Source organism: Hevea brasiliensis, chromosome 15 (assembly GCF_030052815.1).
Source record: "Hevea brasiliensis isolate MT/VB/25A 57/8 chromosome 15, ASM3005281v1, whole genome shotgun sequence".
NCBI lineage: Eukaryota > Viridiplantae > Streptophyta > Magnoliopsida > Malpighiales > Euphorbiaceae > Hevea > Hevea brasiliensis.
The window spans coordinates 68,217,167-68,242,308 of NC_079507.1; the positions used below are offsets into that span (position 1 = coordinate 68,217,167).

The 25,142-nt window shown below is 33.1% G+C and overlaps 3 protein-coding genes across 5 annotated transcripts; 2 read left to right on the forward strand and 1 right to left on the reverse strand.

The window, feature by feature from the left end:
• LOC110633660 (probable serine/threonine-protein kinase WNK11) lies at window positions 1–2,020 on the reverse strand. The gene is made up of 3 exons (XM_021782372.2): window positions 1,860–2,020; window positions 903–1,406; window positions 1–790 (listed from the first exon to the last, which is right to left on the reverse strand). The coding sequence occupies exons 1-3, from the start codon at window positions 1,860–1,862 to the stop codon at window positions 395–397; spliced, it is 903 nt and encodes a 300-aa protein (XP_021638064.2). The 5' UTR covers window positions 1,863–2,020; the 3' UTR covers window positions 1–394.
• Window positions 2,021–5,409: 3,389 nt separating this feature from the next.
• LOC110633634 (FRIGIDA-like protein 1) lies at window positions 5,410–11,287 on the forward strand. The gene is made up of 3 exons (XM_021782310.2): window positions 5,410–6,503; window positions 9,915–10,090; window positions 10,417–11,287. Exons 1-3 carry the CDS (start codon window positions 5,519–5,521, stop codon window positions 11,032–11,034), a joined length of 1,779 nt encoding a protein of 592 aa, XP_021638002.2. The 5' UTR covers window positions 5,410–5,518; the 3' UTR covers window positions 11,035–11,287.
• A 5,376-nt stretch (window positions 11,288–16,663) lies between these two features.
• On the forward strand, window positions 16,664–23,348 carry LOC110633635 (probable WRKY transcription factor 20). Of its 3 annotated transcripts, none has more exons than XM_021782311.2 (6): window positions 16,664–16,983; window positions 18,590–18,745; window positions 19,281–19,824; window positions 19,934–20,069; window positions 20,151–20,309; window positions 22,578–23,348. In XM_021782311.2, exons 1-6 carry the CDS (start codon window positions 16,765–16,767, stop codon window positions 23,071–23,073), a joined length of 1,710 nt encoding a protein of 569 aa, XP_021638003.2. In that variant the 5' UTR covers window positions 16,664–16,764; the 3' UTR covers window positions 23,074–23,348. The 3 variants fall into 3 exon arrangements, with proteins under 3 accessions (XP_021638003.2, XP_057992010.1, XP_021638007.2); XM_058136027.1 differs by lacking the exon at window positions 16,664–16,983 and adding an exon at window positions 17,594–17,721; XM_021782315.2 differs by lacking the exon at window positions 16,664–16,983 and adding an exon at window positions 17,796–18,164.
• Window positions 23,349–25,142: the final 1,794 nt, after the last annotated feature.

Here is a 25,142-nt window from a genome sequence, read left to right on the forward strand (position 1 = left end):
TAGCAAACAACATATTTGAAATTTCCTTGTGTTCATCAATAAAATACCCACAAGCTTATCTCATGATTCTTCTAGTTTACATGATTCAAACTTTGTACAAAACAATACCATCCATCCCTAAATGATGGCTACCTCATATCCTTCTCTGTTCAGATTTAATCTTTACCCAATTTCTCTTTTCAAAGGACACAAAAGAAAAAGGAAAGAAATTTGAAAGCACAATTTATCCTCTCCATGTGCTTCCAACCATCAGAAATAAAAAACAAGAAAAGGAAAGAATTGGGGAAAAAGAAAAAGGGACAAGAATAACATCTATAGGCTAATTGAGCCATACACTCCTAAATATTGTTATCATTAACAAAACACAACCATCAATATTATTACTTAGTATGTATCATGAACAAGAAGTATCATCATTTTCGTCGTCATCATCAATTCCATCAAAGAATGGATCTTTGAGGAGATCTGCAGCAGAAGGCCTTGCTCTAGGCTGAGCAATGCATTTCTCAATGAATCCCCTAACTTCAGGGTCCCTAACCTTGCTTAAAGCCTTAGGCCTAACTCCAGAGGAAACTTTCTTGTATATTCTTGCAACGTTGTCACACTCACTATATGGAATTTCCAATGTCACCATCTCTAACACACACATACCAAAGGAATATATGTCCACCATTTCTGTGTAATTCTCCTCATACAGCTCTGGTGCCATGAATTCTGGTGTCCCAAGTATTGAATGTGCTGAATGGCTTTTCCCCACTATAGCAGCCAAACCTAGATCACCAATCTTAACCTACACAGAAAAAGAATATCAATAAACTTTCTTAAAAGTGGAGAATATAGGAATCAAATTCTGTTTTCTTTTTTCCTTTCACAGCACCCAAACATGTCTTAGTTAGTATTACCTGGCCGATATTCCCATTGACAAGCAAGTTGCTGCAATTGAGATCTCTATGAATGATGCAAGGCTCATGCGTATGCAAATAATTCAAGGCCTTCAAGATTTGTTTGGACCATTTCTTGAGTGCCTTCTTTGAAACATGCCTGTGTTTCTTCCTATATTCCCTCAAATTACCAGAAGTACAAACTTCAGTTATGAAATTCAAATTATTATGATCTTCGTCACGCCACACATGGTACAGAGAAATAATGTTCTTGTTCTTTAAGCTTCTTAACAATCGAACCTCTGAGTAAAGCCTTTCGATCACGGTTGGATCATTAGAGAAGTTTCTTAATTTGACTTGGTTCCATGCAACCTCTATTCCTTCTTCTTGATCAAATGCCCGGTAAACTCTTTTCACTGCGCCGCAGCCCAGTAGTTCATTATAACGGCCATACCGTCCGGTGGGATCGATCTCAACGAAGGGCTCCGAATCCTTATCGGACGGATCAGAGCTGACGCTAGGCATCTTCAAGGAAAATTAAGAACACAAAAATATTAGTCCAAACAACATGAACTTTTTTTTTTTTAAGAAATAAAATTCAATGCAATTCTTGAGCTTAAATTTACAACTTTCATCAAGAAATTAATATAGAACTCAATCATGCATAATTAATTATCATACTGTAACACCACGCAGGTTGATCAATCCAGAGAAGAAATCTAAAAACAAGGTTTAAATTAATCTAATTAAATTCTAAACACCAACAGAACGAAAATAAAAAAGAAATCCACCGATGTTATCCGTAAAACCAGATCAAACCCAGAAAACCAAAACAAAAACCCACTAAATTTTGATAAGAAGCAATTGAAGAAACGCCATATTGATTTTGCTCAAACTAACCAAAAAAAATGACATGGACAGAATCATTAGAGAAAAAAAAGAACAAGAATAAAAAAAGAGATTAATCATAGTATCTACCATTAAAAGAACAATTCAAGAAAGCTCCGAGTCAAGAAGAAGCTTTGGTTTGAAAAAGTAGTGTGACCAGAGCGCGAAGCATGGAAAAGCTGATGAAGTTTGGAGAGAAGTATTTATAGGAGGTTTGAGCTGGTGGCTTTAACGACAGTTACTTTCTCGGTAAACCTAAATACGAACCGTTTTAGAATTGGATTTCCAAGTGACCATGGACCATGTTTCGCCTTACCGACAGTAAAATCCGAGTCGCCGAGGTCCTGGAAATCGTGTCGTTTTGGTTTGCTGCCAGCTTCCAGCCAAGCTGTAGCGTGTTTTTGGGGACTTTATCGTAATTTCCGGAGTTGTTTCCCTGCATACTAGGGAAAAAAGTCAAACTTTTTGCCACATGTGGTGGTTTTATAATCTGGGTCGTACACGTCAGCATATGCCCGTGATGACGTTGGGTCCTAAATGGCATAAACGGTCCAGATGTCACTTTCCAGCAAATATGGAACGCTTGAGCAAGTCAATGAGCAACAACAGCTGGAGCGCGTTTAGGTGCTCTTACTGAATCTCAAAATTAATTTTCATGTTGCTCCTGAAATTACCTCTAAAACTTTAAAATTTTAAATTTTAATTTTAATTAAAGTTAAATAAATAAATAACTCATAGTTGCTAAATTATATCATTATTAAAAATCAATTTTTAATTTTCTTTTTTTATTATGTCAAATTATTGACTTTCAGACCAATCATATGCTAATAAATTCTAATATTCAAAAAATATCTAAAAATTACACTCATGTTTAATTTAATAATAAATATATTTTCAATTCAAATAAAAATATTAAATTTAAAGTCATTCCTTTTTTGCAAAATATGAAAATATTACAAATTTAATATAATATTATAAATATAATTTTTTTATGTAAGTATTCCATAACAAATAATATTTGGATTATAAATATAAACAACTAACCTACAGTTGCATTTAATATAGCGCAATATAATGAAATGTAATTAATTATATCGTTACATTTTTATATTCAGTTATAAAATAAAAATATAATTAATATAATGTAATAATAATTTTAATTTTGATATTTAATTTATTTATAGTATTAATAATATATGATAGTGATTATAATAATTTATTTATTTTTTAGGGTAATGATAATAAATAAAAAAATAAAAACAAGTAAGCTTTTATTTTTTTATTTAATAATTATTATATTATTTTAAGTATAATTATTTATATTAGTAATTGTTATTCTTTATATTAAATTTTTAATACTATTAAATAATATAATTAAATATATAATATAATCACGATTATATTATAATTTTGATTATATAAATATATGAAGATTAAACATATCAAAGGTTTTTTTTTTTTTTGGAATAATGTGAATGTGATTGTGAAAATAAACATTTATCTAAATCCCAACATGTAATAATTTTATAGTTAAATATTTTTTTTAGTATACATATGAGATAAAGGATTTGAATATTTATATTTATTTTTTTAATAAAATTATTAAAAATATCAACCACGATTTAAATATTATTAATGAAACGTGTATTTTTACTTTTAAAATAAAAATATAAAAATCATTAATTAATAAGTATACGTTATCTATAGTTAATTTTTTCTTAAATATAATATATCATAATAAAATTATTCTTTGAGATCATGACACTTTTTGCTATAAAAATTATTTTTTGATTGTAATGAAAGTTCAATGAGTTGCTTCAATAACAAATGTGAGGTATATTACATTAGGTTGTTAGCATGAGGCAGGATTTATACAATTAATAGAATTTAAATAAATATCATATTTTATTTAACTTCCAAAAAATAAAAGTATTAACAATAAAGAAAAAAAATGCATAAGGAGAATAATTAAAAAAAATCATACGAAATAATTAATAAATTAAATAAAATTAATGAATTTTAATTTAATGATATTATAATTGTTTTAAAGACTGTAAGATTTTAAGTTACTACTAATAAATATATAATTATATTAAATAAATATGTAAAAAAATAGATGAAAATATGTTATTTTATTAAAAAAAATAAAAAACTTTATCATTTAGATAATAGTCTCAAAATAACTTTTTTTAATGAAGAAGAAAAAAAGGGTTAGGTTTATATATGACCTTAAAAAAAGTAATTAATTAATTATTTTTTAAAGTTGGAAACATAGAATTGATTTTAGAATATTAGTGAATATTTTCTTTGAAAGTATAATATTAGGTAATAATACATGGAAACTATTATGATTAAAGAGGAAAACAATCTTGCAAATCAAAATATCAAGAAATTGAAGATATTACACAAAGATTTAGATCCTATAATTAGCCTTAGATAGAAAGCCATTTATTGTGATTGCAGAGATGATAAATTTTTAACTTATTACCTAATTCAATTTAAACCTGCTTAATTTACAAAGATATATGATTCATTTTATGTTAATATTATACGTATACAAGTGATGTAACATGTATCTCATTTAAATTGCATAACTATCATGTGAATACTATTTTAATTGCTTAAATCAATATAGAGATGGACACTCACATAGGAACTTGGCTCTTTGAATTGGAGAGATGGGCATTGTCTATGATCAAGAAATTGGGTTCACAATTAATTAAGAAAATAGGAAAGAGTAGTTAATGCCCACAAAGTGATGCAATATTGTGGATATAAAGATATCCCACGTCTCACTCGATATTGCCTTGATAAAGGGTATCACTAATATCAGGCTTAGCTGCTGACAGCAGGAAGGGCACCTACCCTATACGAAGCATGTATATCGTGGGAAACAGTTGGGACCCTTACTCTATAACTATATTATTAATGCCTTCGTAATTTTATATTTTTTATTTTCTAATTTTGTAAACACATATGCTTTGTTTCCAAAGAGACTAACACAGCCACAATATCTTAATGTATTATTTACTTTCTCATTTATTGAATAACCAATAAATCTTCAGAGAAGGTTGATCATTTAAGTCTCACATCAAATATAAAGTGTGTAGAGATTATGTAAGAATAAAAATTTTATTAAAATTATCATAATTTTAACAGTAATTTATTTTTATCACTAACTCGTGTGTGCGTGTGTGTGTTTTATCTATTAAAAAAATAGTTTTTAGAAAAAAAAAAAGGAAAATGAGAATGATATTGGAGTAAAAAGAAATTATATATGTAGACTTCAGGCGAGACCGAAGTTTTATCTAATCAAAGTGGGCCTCTGGACAAAATTTCGGGCTCACAATCTCGAACCAAACCTGACTCAGCACATATTAAGCCTAGCCAGAACCTGATCCGGTCCACTGTTTGTTCAGGCCTACGGCCTACTGAGCTGGAGCCTGAAGGACCTGAACCCAAACTTTAAAATTTACACTACGACGAGATGCCGTTCGGTAACGAAAAGAGGAAAAGACAAAAGTCTCAACTGTCTGGCCATTGGCTAATGGTGATCCCTCTCAAAAAGGAAAAATTCAAAAAGGAAATTTTGCAACGACATCGTTTTTATTGAAACCGATTTCATTATCATCTGTTGCGACAAGGTCGCCGGCATAACATAAATGATGCGGCGAGCACAACACAACCTCAAAGCCTGAAATTTTAGCCTTCTCTCTCTTTTTTTAGGGTTAAGAGTTCAATCTCTAACAATGGCGTCCTCGAAAGTCACTGAAGTTGCGAACCTGAAAACGATAGAAGCAGCCTTGAAGCTTGTAGACACCAAAAAGGAAAGCCTTAAAAGAGCCTTTGATGATCTCCAAGCCCACTCATCTCTTCTCTCCTCCTTCTCTCTGTCCTGGCCTGACCTCGATTCTCACTTTACCTCCCTCCAAACCACCCTCACCCGTCGTTTTCACGATCTTCAATCCCTCAATTCTTCTTCTAACCCTCCTCGCACTCATGACCCAATCGGTGCTCCCCATGACCCTGCTGCTTCCGATCAATCGCTGACTGTTGTCGGTGGCCCATTATCTTCTTCCAACCCACATGATCATGGTGCAGTGACTCGGTCCAAGGTGGAATTGCCCGTCCCCGTGCAAGACCCTTCTTCATCTAATCCGACGAGTCAGTCCCAAACTCAGACTCAGGGAGTCCCTGTGCAATACCCATCGAGTCTAAACCAGGCTACTTGGCCGGAATTGGGTCCTCTGTGCGAGAAGATGGATGGGCCAGGATTGAGGGATTATATAAGCGACCATGCCAAAGAGCGGGAAGCTATCCGGACAGAGCTTGTAGGCTTAATGGGGGATGCTTCAGACCCCGGAGCAATGGTTTTGGATGCAATGGAGGGGTTTTATTCATCGAATTCGACGTCTAAAGGTGACAAGGACATGGATTTATATCGTTTACGGAAGAGCTGTTTGGACTTATTGGAGGTGTTGACAGAGATTAAACCAAATTTAAGTGATGAAGTGAAGGAGAGAGCTAAAAAGTTGGCTTTTGGGTGGAAAGAGAAAGTGAATTTGAATGGGGATAGCCCTCTAGAGGCACTCGGTTTCCTGAATTTGATTGTGGCGTATGGATTAGAGAATGAATTTGATGTGGGTGAGCTTTTGAATTACTTTGTAGTCGTTGCCAGGTTTAAGCATGCTACAGTTTTGTGTCGTTCTATAGGCCTGGGAGACAAAACTACAGGTAAGGTTCTTTTGATTTTTAATTCAATACTGTTAATGATATGCCTATTTGAATCTGGTTTCTTCATTGTTCTTTGGGTTTCTATATTAACATGGGTGATGGGTTTAATGTGTTCGATTTGTCATTTGTGTTTGTGGTGTAGAGCTAACTTTTGAATCTAGAAAGCTTTTTGTTTTATGTTTACTCCCTGTTTGATCATAGTTTGGCATGGTTTTATATGGTATGGTTTGTCTCCTTGGTAGGCAAGATTGTTCTTGAAAATGGGTGATTTTGGGTTGTAAAAAGATGGTTTCTTTCACCATCATTTTACCACATCTTTTCCACCAATTTGGTGGTTTGGGATGGTTTAAAGATTTATCTTTACACAATTTATAAAATTCCAATTATATTCTATTCATTTATCTTCATAAAACCTTCCTTATCCCCTCATCTTTGGTAAAGGGTATTTTAGTAATTTTTATATTTATTTTATCGTACCATATCATCTAATGAATAAGAAATCCGTACCATACTATCTTTCCAACATGTTAACAATAAAAACCATACCATAACTATACGACACATTAATAAATGTTGCGCTCAATTCAAACATGACATTAATGTTTATGCTTATCATAAGTGGTTGTGGGTTATCATATATAGGGTATATTGCCACAAAATCCACAACAACTGAATGCTGTTCAAACATTGACATTGATTTGTATATAAGTTATTTTGGTTGAATGATGTTCTTTAGATAATTCCGCCCTTATTCTGAAAGAATACAAACTAACTGCAAAAAAAAGGGACATTGAGGATGAAATGAAAATGATGCCTAAGGAAAAGTAGCTCTCTTGGTGGATGCTGAATATTAGAGAATATCAATATTGAATTTAAATTAGAAGAGAGAAAGTCTCTGTAGTGGTTGGAATTCACAGAGCAGCAAATGAGTTAAAGCTTGTCCATTTAATGCTTCTTATCAATTTGAATCTTACTATTTGATTTGATTTCCATCCTAACAATTTGAATCTATGGGGTGAATCTCAAATGCACCCGAATCGTGACTAAATCTTACAATTTTATAGTGAATCAGGTGAATCGATATGAATCTACCATTGGGTCGAATTTTTTTTTCTAGAAGGTTATTAGATCCTATTTTCAAAACTTGATATTTCACTTCATTTGTACTATGAAAAGTGCATATAAAACCTTCCCTTAGCTATTTGTCTTTCACTAGCATTCTTTTCCCTCTCTCTCTTCTTTCTTTTTATTTTTTTTTTCCTTGTTTTTGTTCAAATTATGACTATTAATATATTCTAACCTTTTAATTTAATCCATTGTTCTTTTTTATTATTTAATTATTTGATCAAATTTAAATGGGAGTTTCAACACATGCATAGTTATAATCATTGTTTACAATTCAAAAGCTCATAATTTATAACATAAAACCACATAACATAATAAGAATATATTGTTCTATTATAAAGTATCATTTTCATTAGCTAAATGATAAATCTATATTTATCAAAATATATCATTGTGATTTGTTTTTTACTTATTTTTCAAAACACATATCATTTTTAATTAATTTTGAGAACTTTTATCGAATCTTATGATTCGATTCAATTCTCAATTTACAAAATGAAGATTTCAATTTTTTATTCGAATCTCAATTTGACAACTATGCTTCTAATAGGTTTTTTTTTTTTTTTTCCTTTTTCTAATCTAATGGATTGATTACATAGAATTAGGGTAAAGATCTGTAGCAAAAGGCCTCTTATCCAGTGTTGTTAAAGGTGAGAGAGGCGACGAAGCGAGGTGACACTCTAATGCGTCACCTGCCACTGCATGGCTTGGCTTGGGGAAGGTGAGCGCCCCAACAACACAAGCAAGAGGCTCTGAGGCATTGAGGTGATGTCTCTATGAGGAAACAACCAATTTTTTTTCTCTTTTTTAATTGTTTTTTAACCCAAATAAAATTAAAACCTACCAGCCTACCTCACTAGAGACAATCATATACCTCATGCAAAAGAGAAACACTCAAAGCAGCTCCTCTCTCTCTCTCTCTCTCTCTCTCTCTCTCTCTCTCTCCCCTCCTCCTTCTCTTCTTCCTCTTTCCTCTCTTTTTTTTCCTCTTCTCCTCTAATTTGTTCTTCTCCTAACGCAGCAGTGTTGTTTTGCTCTTTTTTTTGTTATTACTTTTTTTCTTCTTTTTCTATCCTCCTCTCTTCTTGAATTTTGTTGAACGGGTATTGTTAATTTATTTGGGTATTGTTAATTTCTTGTTACTTGTACTTTTTATTCTTGTTAAGTTGTTGTTTAATTTATATGGGTATTGTTAATTCGTTGTTACTTTTAATTTTTATTCTTGTTAATTGGTTGTTAATTTGTTGTTTAATTTATATGGGTATTGTTAATTTGGTGAACATATGTATGTTGTGAAATTTAGCCATAATTAAAAATCATGCTTTTCTTGATCCACTTGAATTATTTTGTTACTTATTAAACTAGTTAAAAGTATGAGTTTATATGTTAGAAGTATATATATAATTTAGGTAATTTAGGCTGTGGCGCTTTGCTTCAAAAAGGCCAAGGTTAGAGGGTACCCTGTCGCCTTTTGCCTTGATAACACTTCTCTTATCTACATGATCTTGTTATAATCTTACAGTAATTAGTTGATACTTGATACCAAGTTATCATTACGTGGCACAATCTAATTAGTAACTGGGTCGTTTTAGTAGTTCTTCTCTCTATTGACTAGTGATATAATTAGCCAAGTTCCCAACTATAACAAATTTTGTAGAAGAACACAATCAGAACTGAATGGCGAACTGGGATTTCTAAATAGAGGTGGATAACATGAAAATCCAGTAGTCCACAAATGGTTACAGTGACTTCCAGAGATTACATTGGAGGGAACTGATTAAAGTTATGGGCATTGTACATTACATAAATAATTGGAGGGAACTGATTAAAGTTATGGGCATTGTACATTACATAAATAATTTGTACCCATTAACAAGGTATGAAAAGAGATGGGAAACTCATTTTTAGATGATTGAATGGGTAAACTACTAAGGTAACAGCAAATTACTTCACCCTTTGGCTGATCGCCAAGTAACCATTTCTCATGCAAAGAGTTGCTTCAAGTCAACGGGCAACTTTTTTGCAGGCAACTTTTTTTTTTCTTTAATTTTTTTTTTTTAACTTAAAATTGGGGACCTTATTGATAAGAGAAATACATGCTTCTTCACACACACACACATAAACACTAAAAGAGGGGGAAAAAGGAAAGACAAGGGAAAAAGCTTTTTCCTCTGAATAGGATCAGTCAATAGCACTTCTTCTGTTTTTTTTTTTTTTTTTTTTTTTTTTTTTTTCTGGTCAATAGAAGTATATGTGATGGAAGTGGCTATCTTATCTACACTGCAGATCTTGTTCAAAAACTCATTGACAATGGCAAGCAACTTTTAGCTGTCAAATTTATTTTCGAATTTGGGCTGACTGACAAGTTCAAACCATTTCCTCTCCTGGAAGATCACCTGCAGGAGTGCAAGGAATTTACTAACAAAATTTGCAAGGATGGAAAGAACTCCATTAAGGCACAGGTAATTAGCAAACCCCTTGATTTTCAGGATAGCTCATAGTAGACATGGCTGGCAGTATGGTCCAGGCTGGAACCGCCAGTTCCAGTTCAGTCCGGTTTTGGTAAAAACAATGGTTATTTCTTTTTAAATGAAAAAACCGGTTCGGCCTGGAACTGTACTGACCAATCCAGTCCAGTTCAAGGCCGATTTTGGTCTATCTGGGTTTGACCGGTTACAGGTCTGGGTTGTACTGGTCCAGTTCTAGTTAGGAACAGGACCGTGGCCATTATTAGCTCATAGTCTTGACATTGTTCAGTTGTGCCTGCACATACCATGCTTTTATGCAGAATGAGGCCAGAGCCAGAGAAGTTAATGCTTTAAAATCAGTTCTCAAAGTAATTGATGAACACAAACTCAAATCTGAGTACCCAAGGCTGGACCTTGAGAAGCGGATTGAGATGCTAGAGAAGCAGAAGGCAGACAAGAAAGTGGATGCACAATCTCCTGATAATAGGCCTCAGCAGCAGCCAAAGAAACAGCTGCAACAGCAGCAGTCAAAGAAGCAACAGACAAAGCAGCAAACAAAGAAGCAGCAGCTGAATGGAAACAAGCGTCCTCGAATGACTGCACTGAGTGGTCCTGCAGCAGTCTCAATCAGTATTGCTGGTTCCAGTTCAACTGTTCCTCCATTTCAACAATCTCATTTACCACCAGCAGGTTTGTTGCCAGCAGCTGGACCTTATGGGTTGGTGGGTTCCACTCCTTCCATTGCTTCTTATGCAGGTTCATCAGCTGGCCCCTATGGCTTGGCAGGAGCTGCTATTGGCTTCTCTGGTAACCCAAGTCCAGCTGGGGCCCATCCATACTCTTCAGATCCATATATGCCACCTGGTTTTTATGACAGGCCATCTGCTTACGGTGGATATGGTTTGCAGCCTCAATATCCAACTTACTACCCCCAGTAGTTTTTGGGTACTTTCAGTGATAGTATAACTTTGGATGGTATAGTAGTGTTGCCAACTTTGCATTAGTGGTTATCAGAAAGCAAGCTATGCTTTTTGATCAGCATGGATGTAGTTTGGGAACTTAATTTGGTTAGTTGGTTTGCGGGTGTTGGCACACTTTGAAGTGTTTGAACAATATGTTGTATGTTTATGTTTTTTCTTTGGTTTGGAAGACTTTGGAAGATCATACTACATGGAAAATTCCTTCATTTTATTTGTGTCACTTTTAAGCACATAGTTTCCTGTGATTTATAAAATGATATTCGTTTGTTTTCTGTTAAATCCTAAAATTATTATTACTTTCTGGATTTCCAAAAGATGTTTATAGCTTCATCATTTTTCAGGGGGGTTTATTTGTGTTCTTTTAAGGTATTTCATAAAGTGCAGAAGGCATTTCTTGAAAAATTTCCAAAGAGTATACTGTGCATTCAAACACCACACTGGATGCCAACAGCCTGCCCTGGTAAAGGGAATGTTTTAGCTCCAAAATTAGTGTTGGAGGCAATTTTCAGTCCAGAGGCCTATTAGTTTACTCTTTTGCAAATTTCTCTAGAAGGGTGATTAAGTGCAGGGCAAAAATCTTTTTCTTTTTTCTTTTTCTTTTGCACTTACCTTTTATTCTTTTGTTTGCATAACTGTTATAGTCTACATAACTTTCAGTTTTTATTATGCAAGCCAATCCTGTTGCTTTTTTTTTTACCCGATTATTCCTTTTCACGGATGATGTTTTCATCGCATTGGAGATTTTCTTGCACTGATGATGGTTAGTTATTTCCAATTTCTCCATATTGTTGGTGCTGGCCATTGTTATAATGTGAAATTTTCTTTTAATTTTTCAAATGATTGAATTATGGGTGTGCAGTATCATCATAAGTTGGAACAGGAAATGCATAATACAGCAGTGCATCTTTGTTTGTAATTGTAATTATTATCTTGTTCCTATGTATTTGAAATACACATACCTGCATTCAGTCCTTATTGTTTGGTAAAAAATCTAATCGCTGGAATTGAAATTGAGATTGCAATCTGGTAAAATTAGCGAGTGGCATTATGGATTGTATGTGTCGGTGTTAAATTAACCTCAAAAGGCAAGTGGTTTTAAAAAATTTTGAGACGCTTTTGAAAATTTTTAGATTGAAAATGCTAGTTTTTAATGGTTTTGATGGCTCATAACACTAGATGTTAGGACTGTACAGTTTCGGTTTTGGTTTGGTTCTTTGTAAAAACTAGAATCAGAATTGAATTTTGGTTTTTCCATTTTTTGGAATCAAAAGGGAATTAAATTTTGGTTTGGGTTTTGGTTCGGTTTTAGTTTCGATTTCAATTTTAGTTTCAATTTGATTTAATTCTCAGTTTTTATATTTATTTAAAATTATAGTATTATTGTATTTCTTTAAAAAGAATAAAAATAATTATATATTTTTAACATTAAAATATCAATAAAATAAAAATAATTATATATTTTTAATATTAAAATATCATTAAAAATAATAGAACTAATATTAAAGAGAAATACTAAAAATCAAATTAACAATTCTTTCATAAAAATATAAGATAATACTAAATATCCATAAGGTTGACACCGAATGAAGATTAGGTTAGTATTTTGCTCATATCTATTTAGCTTATGATGTTTGGATTATCATGCTATAAGAGGTTAGAATTATGTTTCTGTTAAAAACTTAAACTTTTGACACGATGGTAAGCACTCAATCTTACAACTAGTATCAGAACCGAGGTCATAGGTTCTAATCTCTAACAATTTTTGGGGTTAGATTGTTAGCAATGAATGGGGGGCGATAAGCGTTCCATCCTAGACATAATAAATTATGTAATATTTCCATGTAAATCATACAATAATAGCAAATCAATGAGTGTAATATGAGTTAAGATTAATGTAACCTAAATCAATAATACAAAATTATGCAATTTTTTGCTTTAGAGAAATTTTTAATTATATATTCATTCAACTTAAAGTTAAAATGTATAATTTTTATTAATTTAAATTTTAATTCACAATATTAAGTATTAAAAATAAATTTAATTTTAATATAGTAAATGTTATAAAAAATTTGTAGATTATAATTAAAACTTTGTTAAATTAAAAATAAGATAGCTAATATAATTTTAAATTTAGTGAATTTAATTATTAATAATGACTCATAAATATTATTTTGGCTTATATTCTCTACTATTATTACAAACTTCATAAAATATTTTATTTGAATCACACCATTGATATTTTGAGTGGGTCATAATTTAATTATATGAAACAATACATATATAAATTAAATCATTTTATAACACATATCATAATAAATATATTTTACTGTCTTATTTATATTTTTTAATTATATAATTTTTAACAAGAAAGTATTCTGCATGATTAAAAGGTGATTTAATAAGATAATTAATAATTATAAAGTGATTTCATAAATTTATAATTAAAAATAATAAAAGTAAATATTATATTACATGTATGTGCTTATAATTAATAACAAATTAAATTATATATATAATAATATTAATTGCATATAATATATATATATATAATTTTATTGAAATTAGATAATATGTCTAAAATATATAAAAAATACATATGTATAAAATATATTCTTTGGTTCGGTTCTTGATGAAGAATTAGAACCAAACCAAAGCAGTACAACAATTTCGATTTCGTTCGTATAATAACGGGTTTTTTTCGGTTTCAATTCAGTTCAGTTCAATTTGAACATCTAAAAAACCGTACATAGCCCTATTGAATGTAAGATGTTAGAACACGCAAAAAATTTGATGTCCTTCATTGTAATTACATAATGAAATTATTATAAAAATAAATGTAATAATAATTATTTTGAGTTTTTTCATTTATCGTTAATAATATTGCACTATTATTATTCGGCCACTATTGTAATAACAACTACTCAACTTTTTATCGTTATTACTGAAACCTTGTCATCGCATTATTATTATTGCCACTACTAATATTTTATAACTATATTATTATCATTATTATTACTACTTGATCATCGTTATTACCATTTAATCATTATCACCTCCATCACTTAGCCACTATTACTATCACTACTTTATTTTGCAACTATTTCCTAATCACTGTTATTGCAGCTGCTGTCATTACTATTACTTAATTAACGCAATTGCTATCACTAATCATTAATTAGTGTAAATGTTGCTACTTATTATTAACTTTATAAATAAATAAAATATTAAAATAAAAATTATTATGTAACATTATTTATATTTTTATTTTATAATTAAATATAAAAATACTTTGATTCTATTACGTAATGGATATTACACAATCATTTTTAAACCTTTTCCCTCCTCTTATTGCTTGAATTCACTTGTATCGGATACTGTCACGAAGCTCTCAAGTTTCAAAATGGTGATGTTACCACGAGGGGAGTTGAGTGCAAACTGCTTCCAAGAGAGATACTGGGCAACACCAGAATTTTGTAGATGGCGAAAACTGGATGTCGTTTGTTTTGCTTGCAGCGAACACTACACAGAAAATTGATGTGTCGTGTCATCATATATTCCTGCTTTTTCAATTAATATTCTTTGTTTCACTCGATAGCACACGGGTCATTCCCTGCCTACTCCACTGGCGCCGCCTTGGAATTATTTTAGCAATTTCCATCATTTTGTTTCTTATTGTCCTTATCCTCCCGCATGCCATATAAAAAAAAAAAAGATAAATTCTACCATTAATCATAATTAAATAATAATTGCTATATTATGTGCATAAGTTTGTTTATAGTATCATTTGCTAAAGAATTGCATTAATATGATGGGACAAGTGGATTGTATGAATATGATGGTGTCCTTCATAGCGTATTAAATGTTGAGACCCACCCATGTTAGAGTCTTCTACTCTTCTTCTTTGAGACTAGAAAGTACTAGTACTAGTTTTCACACGGTCAGTAGGGATATTATAAATGAAAGTAATGAATGCAGTCTTGTATTAATAGAGTCCTGTATAGTATAGGTGGAGCTACTTCTGTTCACTTAAATGTCGACAAGAGAATGCATGAAACTCCCTAGTACTTGCTGAGTATGTGGTACAGCAAGACAAGTCTTTTTCTTCCTGTTTGCATGCGTGGCAGCCGCAACCTTCCCCCAATAATCCTTTCCTAATGTTTACATTGTGGACCTTTTTCTCAAGTTCCTTTTTATGGTATTCACTATTTTAGCAAAAAGTATTATTAGATATTTAACATTCAACTTTGAACCTTAAGCCTCGAGGATTCGCCATCTTGAGGTTGTAATTTCAACTCAAAGGACCCAATTAAAGAGAGTACAAATTGTGATTTAATTTGTTCACCTACATATCCCAATCCTACTTCCTGGTTATGTGGGGATCCTACAGTGCTTTTCACCCAAGTTGCAATGTTAAGGGTAGAAACTCTAATTCATATATCTATTCACTAATTGCTCATGACTCTGATAGATGTTTGACAAACTCCATATGTGTTATTGAAGGTGCTCATTAAAATAGTAATTAATAATAATTGTTCAATATCAAGCATTGAGAATTCATATAATCATGTGCTTCACAATACCCATTTTGGAAATATGTCCCTTTTTTTAAGAGCTGAGGTTTCTTTCCAAAGATTATTTGAACCTTATAGTAAAATCTAACTGTGTGATCTTCTAGTTCCAAACTCATTTTCATGGTAATCAATCATACTATATTATTATTGCTAATTATGAAAATGATAAATAATAATGTTATTAGACTATTAATTCACCAGCTAAATAATTATTTTATGATATAAAAAATTGAAAAATTGAAATTATTATTATTATTTTTTTATTAATTTTACTCTCTCTCTATACATGTATACATATTCTCATTAACTAAGAGAAAATATAAAAAGATAAAAAAAAAAAGACCTTTGGGGGCAACATGACTCACAGATTAGGGGGTTTGATAATTAGTGAATCATCACAAATAGATCTAAATTCAATGTAACAAGGTGATGTTGATAAACCCTAACCATCAACTGATAAGCAAGTTTTTCAAGTGGTATATTACACTACTCTATCACTTGACAAACCTAATTAGTTGTAGTTAGCACATCATCCTTTTCTAGAGTCACATTCAACTAGTAAAACTTATCTCCCCCCAACTCCCTCTGGCTGTTATATTTACCCATCAACTTAGTGCTTAATCCATCATCTAATTTCACAATTAATTTAATTATCAAATTAATCGTCTGGATTATTATTTTTTTAATCAATGATACATCTAATAATATGCTTTTGTATCTCTATTAATTTTAACATTCGAATCAAAACTTAACAACGTTAACTACACGTTATCATTAAGTACAATTGATTTCGGTTACGAGGTAAAAAAAAAAAAAAAAAAAAAGCATGAAACACGTTTTAACCACCACAAGAAACACCAAACTAAAATGACAGGCCAATGACACACCTCCAGATCCAACGTAACAAGTCAACTCTCTCTCTCTCTCGCTGTCTCGCTCACAGACAAAGCCTTTTCTTCGCAAACACACATACGCTCGCGAGAGCACTTCCCTCTTGGAATTACCAAACTACCCCCCTCCGTATCCCTTTTTAGCAATCCTCTTCTCCGCCCTTTGACTCTCCACGCCAATACACCGTCTCTTTTTCTCTTTTTCTCTCTCGTTTTGTTTTTTTGCAATGGACAGCACTGGTCATGAGTCTGAGCTTCGACTTCGAGGAGCCTCCGATGACGTGTCCGATTCCGGAGATCGGACGCGGCATGAGTCTGGTGGTGCCAGGTACAAGCTGATGTCCCCGGCGAAGCTTCCGATCTCGAGGTCGCCCTGCATCACGATCCCTCCGGGTCTCAGTCCGACGTCGTTTCTTGAGTCCCCTGTTCTGCTCTCTAATGTTAAGGTTAGTGGTTGAATCGAGTTTGTGGTTTTTGTTTGGTTGCTTGGAAAATGAAGGAAACAGTAAATTGTTGTTTGGCCTAGTTTGTTGAGTCAACTGAAATTGGACCTAAAAGCGACTTCTTAGAAACTTGAGGATCTGTTTGGCAGCTGATAGAAGTAGAGCAAAGTCAAGGGACTGCTAATTTTAGAAATTTTTGAGAATATAGTTCTTTTCGCAACCAAACAGAGACTGAAACTTCGTTTGTCTACTCTTTTTTTTTTTGTTTTAAGTTTCTAGTTACTCGTAGGTGAAGCATTCATCAATGTAAAAGATTCAAAATTTTGATTCTTTTTAATCTCTTTTAGCCATTTTACAGCTATCGAAAGAACGGTAGTGCTTGTGGTTTCGTGTCTTTTGAGTTGTGGAAGTAATTGTAGCTTTTAAGTGGACAATTTGAAGGGACTTGAATGAATTAATTCATGATGTGATTTTGACTTAAAGTTTGAGATAGTAAGATGCTCTTTGTTTCACCATACTATCATAAAATTCGAATTTCCAATTACTATAATTATTTTTTTTGTCTTCTTCTCCGTGCTTATTGTTAATAAATAATAATAGTAATAATAATATATTTGGAGTGCTCATATTGGAACCTGAAGTTAGATTCTGATGCTTGATGATGTAAAACTTTGTGTTGGCGCTGTTCCACTTAGATTGTTCTATGGGAATTTGTTTGGAGAATATGTCTTTTCAGTAGAAGTATGAGAGCTCTTTTTTAGTGCTGTGTTGTTTTTTCACAAAATGAATCTTTGCCCTCTTGTAGGTGCTTTTTGTTTTCAATGTTTTAGCGGTGTTGTTGGCTGCAGAAAATCTACTTTACTATTGTATGCTTAGAATATGGAATAAATGAATTGATGAGGAGGTTGATGTTTTTTATTATACGTGCCGCGTATACAAAGAGGAATAAGAAGCTATAAAGCACATGTGGGTCAAGGGAGTAAGAATAGTTTCAATTTTCTATGGTAGAATAGTTTCAATTATCTATGGTGAGAATGAACTTCGCTGCCTATAAGTAAGTGCCTGTGTAGAGCTGAATATGATAAAGAAAAGATATGTGGTCAAGCATAAGAATTGCGGTTGAGGCTTCACCTGTCTGATTGTTCATAATTTTTTCTAGATTGGAAGATATTGGGCTACCTTGTGTGAGTCTATATATTGAGTCTACCCATCTGAGTTTTATAAATTTTGTCTTTACTTACCTCTAATGAGTTTGTTGTGTTATTGTTATTTCTTTTGATATTGAATAATGAGATCAGATTGCTGACATCATATGATTATATGCACTAGTCTTTGTCTACTTATTGATGCTGATAAGAAGGGATATCTAAAAGCTTTGCCAATATGGAAAAAATATGGTGATAATGGTGTGAAACAATATCAGAGCTATTTGTTGATTCATCAATTATGGCCTTAGGATTTCCAGGGATTAAGCAAACTACCTGTATCATTTTCTATTCCCTTTTTACTTTAGTTTGCTAATTCTGCTGTTAATCAGAATTTTGAAATTTCTTTTTCTGTAGACAGAGCTTCAAATGAATAATTTTTTAATATTTTCTTGGTTTTGCAGGCGGAACCTTCTCCAACTACTGGTTCGTTTACTAACCCTCAAACAGGACATGGCTTTCTTATCTCCAATTCATTTTCAATGACAGTTCCCTCAAATGCCCATGGAGAAAGAAAATCCAGCTGCTTTGAGTTTAGACCCCATGCTAAATCAAACTTGGTAAATTCCTAATGAAATATGAAATGGTTTTATTACCAATTATTTTTATGTACCTCATGACTGAGAGATTCAACTTGATTTTTCCCTGACTTGAACAGCATAATAGGTAACTAAAATTGGGTTACCCTATTTGATCTATACGCATTAAAGCCTCACCCAATTATATAATTAAAAACTTCTACTGTCATTCCTTACACCAGTTGGTTGGCATAACCTTTATCCAGTGGAAGTGCCAGAGTTTGATTATTTTTAAGATTGTATACCTCAAAAGCTCAAGCTATCTAACGCCGTGCCAGACTTTATAATAACTAAAAGATTTGCTACTGGTTATGCTATTAATTTTGTCTGCATTTTTTTATTCTGCTTGTACTTGCACAAGGATGCAATAAGGAGTAGATAGATGATGAAACATCTTTTTGACGTGAATTGTCTTTTTGCCCTTTCTGAATTTCTATAGGGACATTCTCATTTGAGTTCAAGTGTGTCTTGCTGGTTGGAAAGTATTGTTTTCCTAACATGTTTCATTAATTTCAAGGTTCCTGCAGATATGAACCACCAAAGAAGTGAACAATCTGTTCAAGTTCAAGGCCAGTGTCAGTCTCAGTCACATGCATCATCACCTACAGTCAAAAGCGAGATGGCAGTCCCCTTGAATGAGTTGAGTCTATCAGCACCACTTCCTATGGTTACTTTAGGGTCTAGTGCTCCTACTCAAGTTGATTCAGATGATTTAAACCAGATGGGGATTTCCAACAGTGGGCTTCAGACATCACAACCTGATCATAAAGGCGGAAGTGGTCTTTCAATGCCATCTGATGATGGATATAACTGGAGAAAATATGGACAGAAACATGTTAAAGGAAGTGAATTCCCACGCAGCTATTACAAATGTACACACCCTAATTGTGAAGTGAAAAAGTTATTTGAGCGCTCTCATGATGGACAGATAACAGAAATTATCTATAAGGGTACACATGATCATCCTAAGCCTCAACCCAGCCGCCGATATACTGCTGGTGCTGTTTTGTCGATGCAAGAAGATAGATCTGACAAAATTTTATCTTTACATGGCCGAGATGGTACGCCAAAACTTACGGGATTTTTATTTGTTTTCTTTGTTTTTATTTTGTTAATATTTAGATGGATTAACTAATGTTCTTCCTTCCTTTTGGGTTGTTCACATTATAGACAAGTCATCTAGTGCCAATGGCCATGTGTCTAATACCATTGAGCCAAATGGTACCCCTGAACAGTCTCCTCTTACACCAAATGATGATTGTACTGAAGGTGCTGAAGATGATGATGATCCCTTCTCAAAAAGGAGGTATTGTTTTAACAGTCTTAACTTCTTACTGAGTGGTAAGTATTTGTACTAACCAACGAACAATGTAATTACATCAAACAGGAAAATGGATACTGGGGTTTTTGATGTTACTCCAGTGATTAAGCCTATACGGGAACCACGTGTTGTTGTCCAAACTATGAGCGAGGTTGATATACTGGATGATGGGTACCGTTGGCGCAAATATGGGCAGAAAGTAGTGAGAGGCAATCCTAATCCAAGGTATGTTTTGTTGTGTCCACTATCCAGTGTTGATGATAAGACTTAAATAATAATAGATTCTCTTGCTGATCTGCTCTCTTCTTTTATGCTTGTTTGTTCAATAATTTTGTAAACTTAGGGAAGTTGACCTTCTCTTGTCATGATACGGACAATGGATCCAGCAATGGAATGACCTGATACAATTTCTCATGTGTAGGATCAGTAGATTTCTGCTTAGGATTCTGGTGCTGTGAAATTACCATGATTTATAAAGTACTTTATTGATTTAAATATATAACTTATTTGCTTGTGCATCTTTGATGGCGATGTATTTCTTGCTCACTTTGTTGTGCAACCTATATGTGTCTGTTAATTCTGAAAGTGAAAACTCTCTTAAGCATTTTAATCTTTTAACTTAAGTTGAATTTATGTTTGGTGTGTGAATCTCTTCATGTGCAAGTTGAAACCCTTTGTTTGAACACACATTAGAGGCATGGGGACTTTTGTGGAGTTTATCTTTCTTAAGGAGTGGAAGGAATTATGTAGGATGGGTAGGAAAGGAGCACTAGTAGAAGGCAATAACCTGTCAGTTAAATGCTTCAATGCTGTTTGAATCTGGAAAGGCTGGAATAAGGCTTCTTATTAACCGTGTATTTAATGGTCAATTATTATAAGCGAGAAATGTAGCCTCTTCCGTTAATGTAAACTTGCTAGCATAGCCATCTGACCATGATTTTGCATTTCCATATTCCCTGCAAGAATCTTCATTCCCTGATCAGAATATCATTTTTTTTCATAATTTTCACCCAAGAATCTTCCTCGCTCCAAAAGGCATATGAATTTTCAGAATACTACCTTTGAAGATCAAAATAGTGTTGGGCTTTAGAATTTTTGAATGGTAAACAAACAGTGGTTTAACCTTGAAAATGAAATAGATAAAAGGAAGAGAAAAGTGGTGTCTTAATTTTTTTTTTAAATTTTTTTCTTAAAAAGGAAAATATTAAATGAGAAAATCATCTATTTTGATTGTGGTTATATATTGGTGACCATTTCTTGGAAAATCAAAATTTGCTTTCTTGAAATAACACTTTCAACATAACAATTTACTTGTACTACGGAAATGACTATCTTGACCCTGTAGTAGGTATTCTCTTAATTTCTCAAACTTCTGTTTTTATATTATTGCCTTGTTGAGTATGTTCACTTTAGAAAAATATTTAAACATCATATATTGTTAAAAAAAAAAAGAAGTTAACAACCTAAAATTTTTAAATTGTTACAAGTAGTAAAATGTTAAAGTTTGGTTTGTGGAACTCAAATATTAATTTAGTACTTCTTAAATTTACATGTTATTTTTTTTTATAATATTTTCTAGTTTGAAAAAGGGTACTGTAGTGCCTAAAGGATACAAATCATTACCATATATGAAGCATTGTGCTCTAGGTGTATTTTTTTTTTAAATAGCTAAAATAGCTACTGAAAAATAATTAACATTAGGATAGAAGAGTTTTCTTGTAAATTTCTCTTAGAATTACATGGCTTCAAAAGCATTTCAATGGAACTGAGAATTGATTCCTTAAGATAAGTCCAAAAGTACACTAGTGAAAATTTTGAAACGGGTGAACAAAATCTATTAAGAAATTCATATGCTTTTGTCCAGTCTTGGGGCCCTATGCTGCATTCACTTGCCAATCATTTGATTGTTCTCCACTTTCATTTGCCAGTCACTTCATTGATCTCCAGTTCTTCATTGAATGCACAATTTCCTTTTATTAGTGGTAACTTGTGCAATATTAAGTTACTACTTAAATATATACATATTTTGTTGTTGCTGTTTTTTTATGCATCTGTGCTACAAGACATCTAGTACTGTACACACCTCTCTTCTTTTTGTTTGTGCTCTTGTGGCAGCATGAGTATGCACCAGAAATTGGTCGATTAATTGATAACAATGCTTCAATTACATTCTGTGCTATTTATGATTTAAATTTTAGACCTACTTGAAGATAAATAGAACTACTTGTTGGATTAAGCACTAGATCAGACACAATTCAAATTTAGACATTGTATTCACTAATATTCCCTGTTAATTGATAGGCATCTTTCTTGTAGACCTAGGAATTACAATGATTATAGTCCAGAAGGTCGGAAACTATTTTACGTTGTCAAAAATATAGCAACTGTTAAAATCTGCACATGGCTGTTAATTATGTTCATGCAGTTATCCTTATATTTTTCCTTTCCCTATTGAGATGTACAGTTTCTCACCATTATTTTTTCATTCTGCAGGAGTTACTACAAATGCACAAATGCTGGGTGCCCAGTTAGGAAACATGTGGAGAGAGCATCTCATGACCCGAAAGCAGTCATAACTACTTATGAGGGGAAACACAATCATGATGTACCCACAGCAAGGAGCAGTAGTCATGACACAGCAGGACCAGCACCCGTGAATGGACCATCAAGGATTAGATCAGATGAAAGTGAGACGATTAGCCTTGATCTCGGGGTTGGCATCCGTTCAGCTGCTGAAAATAGATCAAACGACCAGCAACAAGCAATGCATTCTGAGCTCACCCAGAACCAAACCCAAATAAGCGGTTCCAGTTTCAGAATAGTTCCAAGAGCCCCAGCTACACCTTACTATGGTGTTTTAAATGTTGGCATGAATCAATATGGGTCTAGACAAACTCCAAATGAAGGCCGCAGCGTTGAAATTTCACCTTTAAGCCATTCTTCTTACCCATATCCTCAGAACGTGGGAAGACTATTAATGGGTCCATAAATTTCTTTCAAATGAAGTGAACAGAGTTCAATTTTCCTTCTATTTCAGCTGGTAAATGACAGAAAGGCTAGAATCTGAAATTGGGAATTTGAGTAGTTCCTATTATCGTCTTGGGGCTGATCTTGGTATTAGCTTGTTGCAAATTCTGGTGTTGCCAATTGTTGTATTAATCAACTATGCGGATCACAAAACATTGTACAAATATGAAAGTAACACAGGCAATACGTAAACACTACTGTAAAATTAGTGCTTGAAATGGGATTCATTGTGGCTTTCCCTTGGTGTCGTGGAAATGAACTTTGAATTTTTAATTTTTATTTTTGTTTGTGTTCCATCAGATGTGTACGCAATACGGTGACATAGCGTCAATTGAATAACAGTGCACTGGGACAACACAAACGGTCTTAGTTCATTGTTGCACACGTGATGGCACTGTGCTTGTGTTAATTCAAGAGATCCAATGATCTTAAAATCTGTTTGGAGAGGCACCAACAACTATTATTATCCTTGTAGGTAGTGGAACCCATGCAACAGCTACTCTAGACCCGGCCGCGATTCGAAGCTAGACTGAGTCTAAACAAATCTATGACCCCATCATTTGAATCAAATCGATTTTTGGCTTTTGAATTTCTAACAACAATATCCTTCTAGTGGTTATGTTGCTTTTTCTTTGCTTTTCCTCGTTAATTGTGTTGTAGTCACATAATCAACAGAGTTCGAGGAAAATTGGAAATTTAAACACAAAGGTCCACCAAATTGGGTGTTTAAGCATGAGGAATATGTGAGAGAGGAAATGGTTAGACTAATGTCCTATCGAGTAACACATTCAACCCAATTACCAAATATTCGAATCCTATTGAAAGGTCAGCTAGGAGTCGCCTCAAATTGAAGGGACATAGGAGAGATTTGTATGGTAGCTGCTGCTTAAGGTTAAGCATAATGGTCGCTTTGACGTGTGATGGTTTGCGAATTACATTGCAATACTGAAAAAGAAGGAAAAAAATATATGAAATGCAAATATAGAAAAAAAATATTAAGAACAGTAATATGAATGCAAGGGCAAGCGTAAAGCTAGAGCCTATAATACAGTTAAGTCTCATACATGAAAATTGACTATGCATTCCTTGCATTTTGAGCAGAGCTCAAAATTGGAGACCCAGCAAGCAATATCACTGACGTGATCTTCCAAAAAGCATCAACAAATCCATCAAAGCCGTCAAGGAAGATCCAAAGGGGTCCTGAGGGTGAAGAACTAGATTGAAATTCCTAAAAGGTTTGAGAATTATAGAGAGAAGGTAAAAGAGAGTGCCTACAAGCAACAAAAGAGACATCCAAGCACTGTAGATGGAAACGAGCTTTTGCGATCCAATGGCACTAAAATGTCCTGTTGCAGTGAAAACTCAATGCAAGTTACTGAGCTGCGTAAGGATCCCACTTGCAGACTCTGCAGAATGATTCAATCTAATTTTGACACAGTACACCCAGAAGAATGAAATTCGATTAAGGACGAATATCGAGGAACTGAGTGAAAAATAAAATGATTACCTTGTCAAAGTTGAAAATGAGAAGGGCTGTAAAGCCTGTACTAGCATGCACGATGCAGGACAATTGCTGGCACATTCGTTAATAAGCTTAATGGATTAAAAGTAGAGTGTGATTCCACTGGGAGTGATGCCCATTATTCCAAATCAGAATCTTTGATTCCTGCTTTGTCATAATTTTCACCTCAGATTTTCTGAGATCGTAAATGTGTTCTTTTTGCCGTTAAAATCTCTTTTTTCTTAAACAGTTTTTGCAGTTAAATCAAAACTGGGGCTGGAACACCATTTTGCATGTGTAAACGTTAAACGCTGTGAAATCCCTACACTAGCTAAGCTGCAAATGCATCTGCTAAATATTAGTTGATACAAGCATCATTCACACTACTTACGTCCACCGCAAGTTGGAGCTCTTCCATTGCATCCATAGCTTTAGTTCGTTCAACTGGATAGAAACTATTATTTTATTTTGTAAAAGTGATGAGATATAATTTATCTTGGGTTTGATTAGTGAGAATAAATGAGAAAATA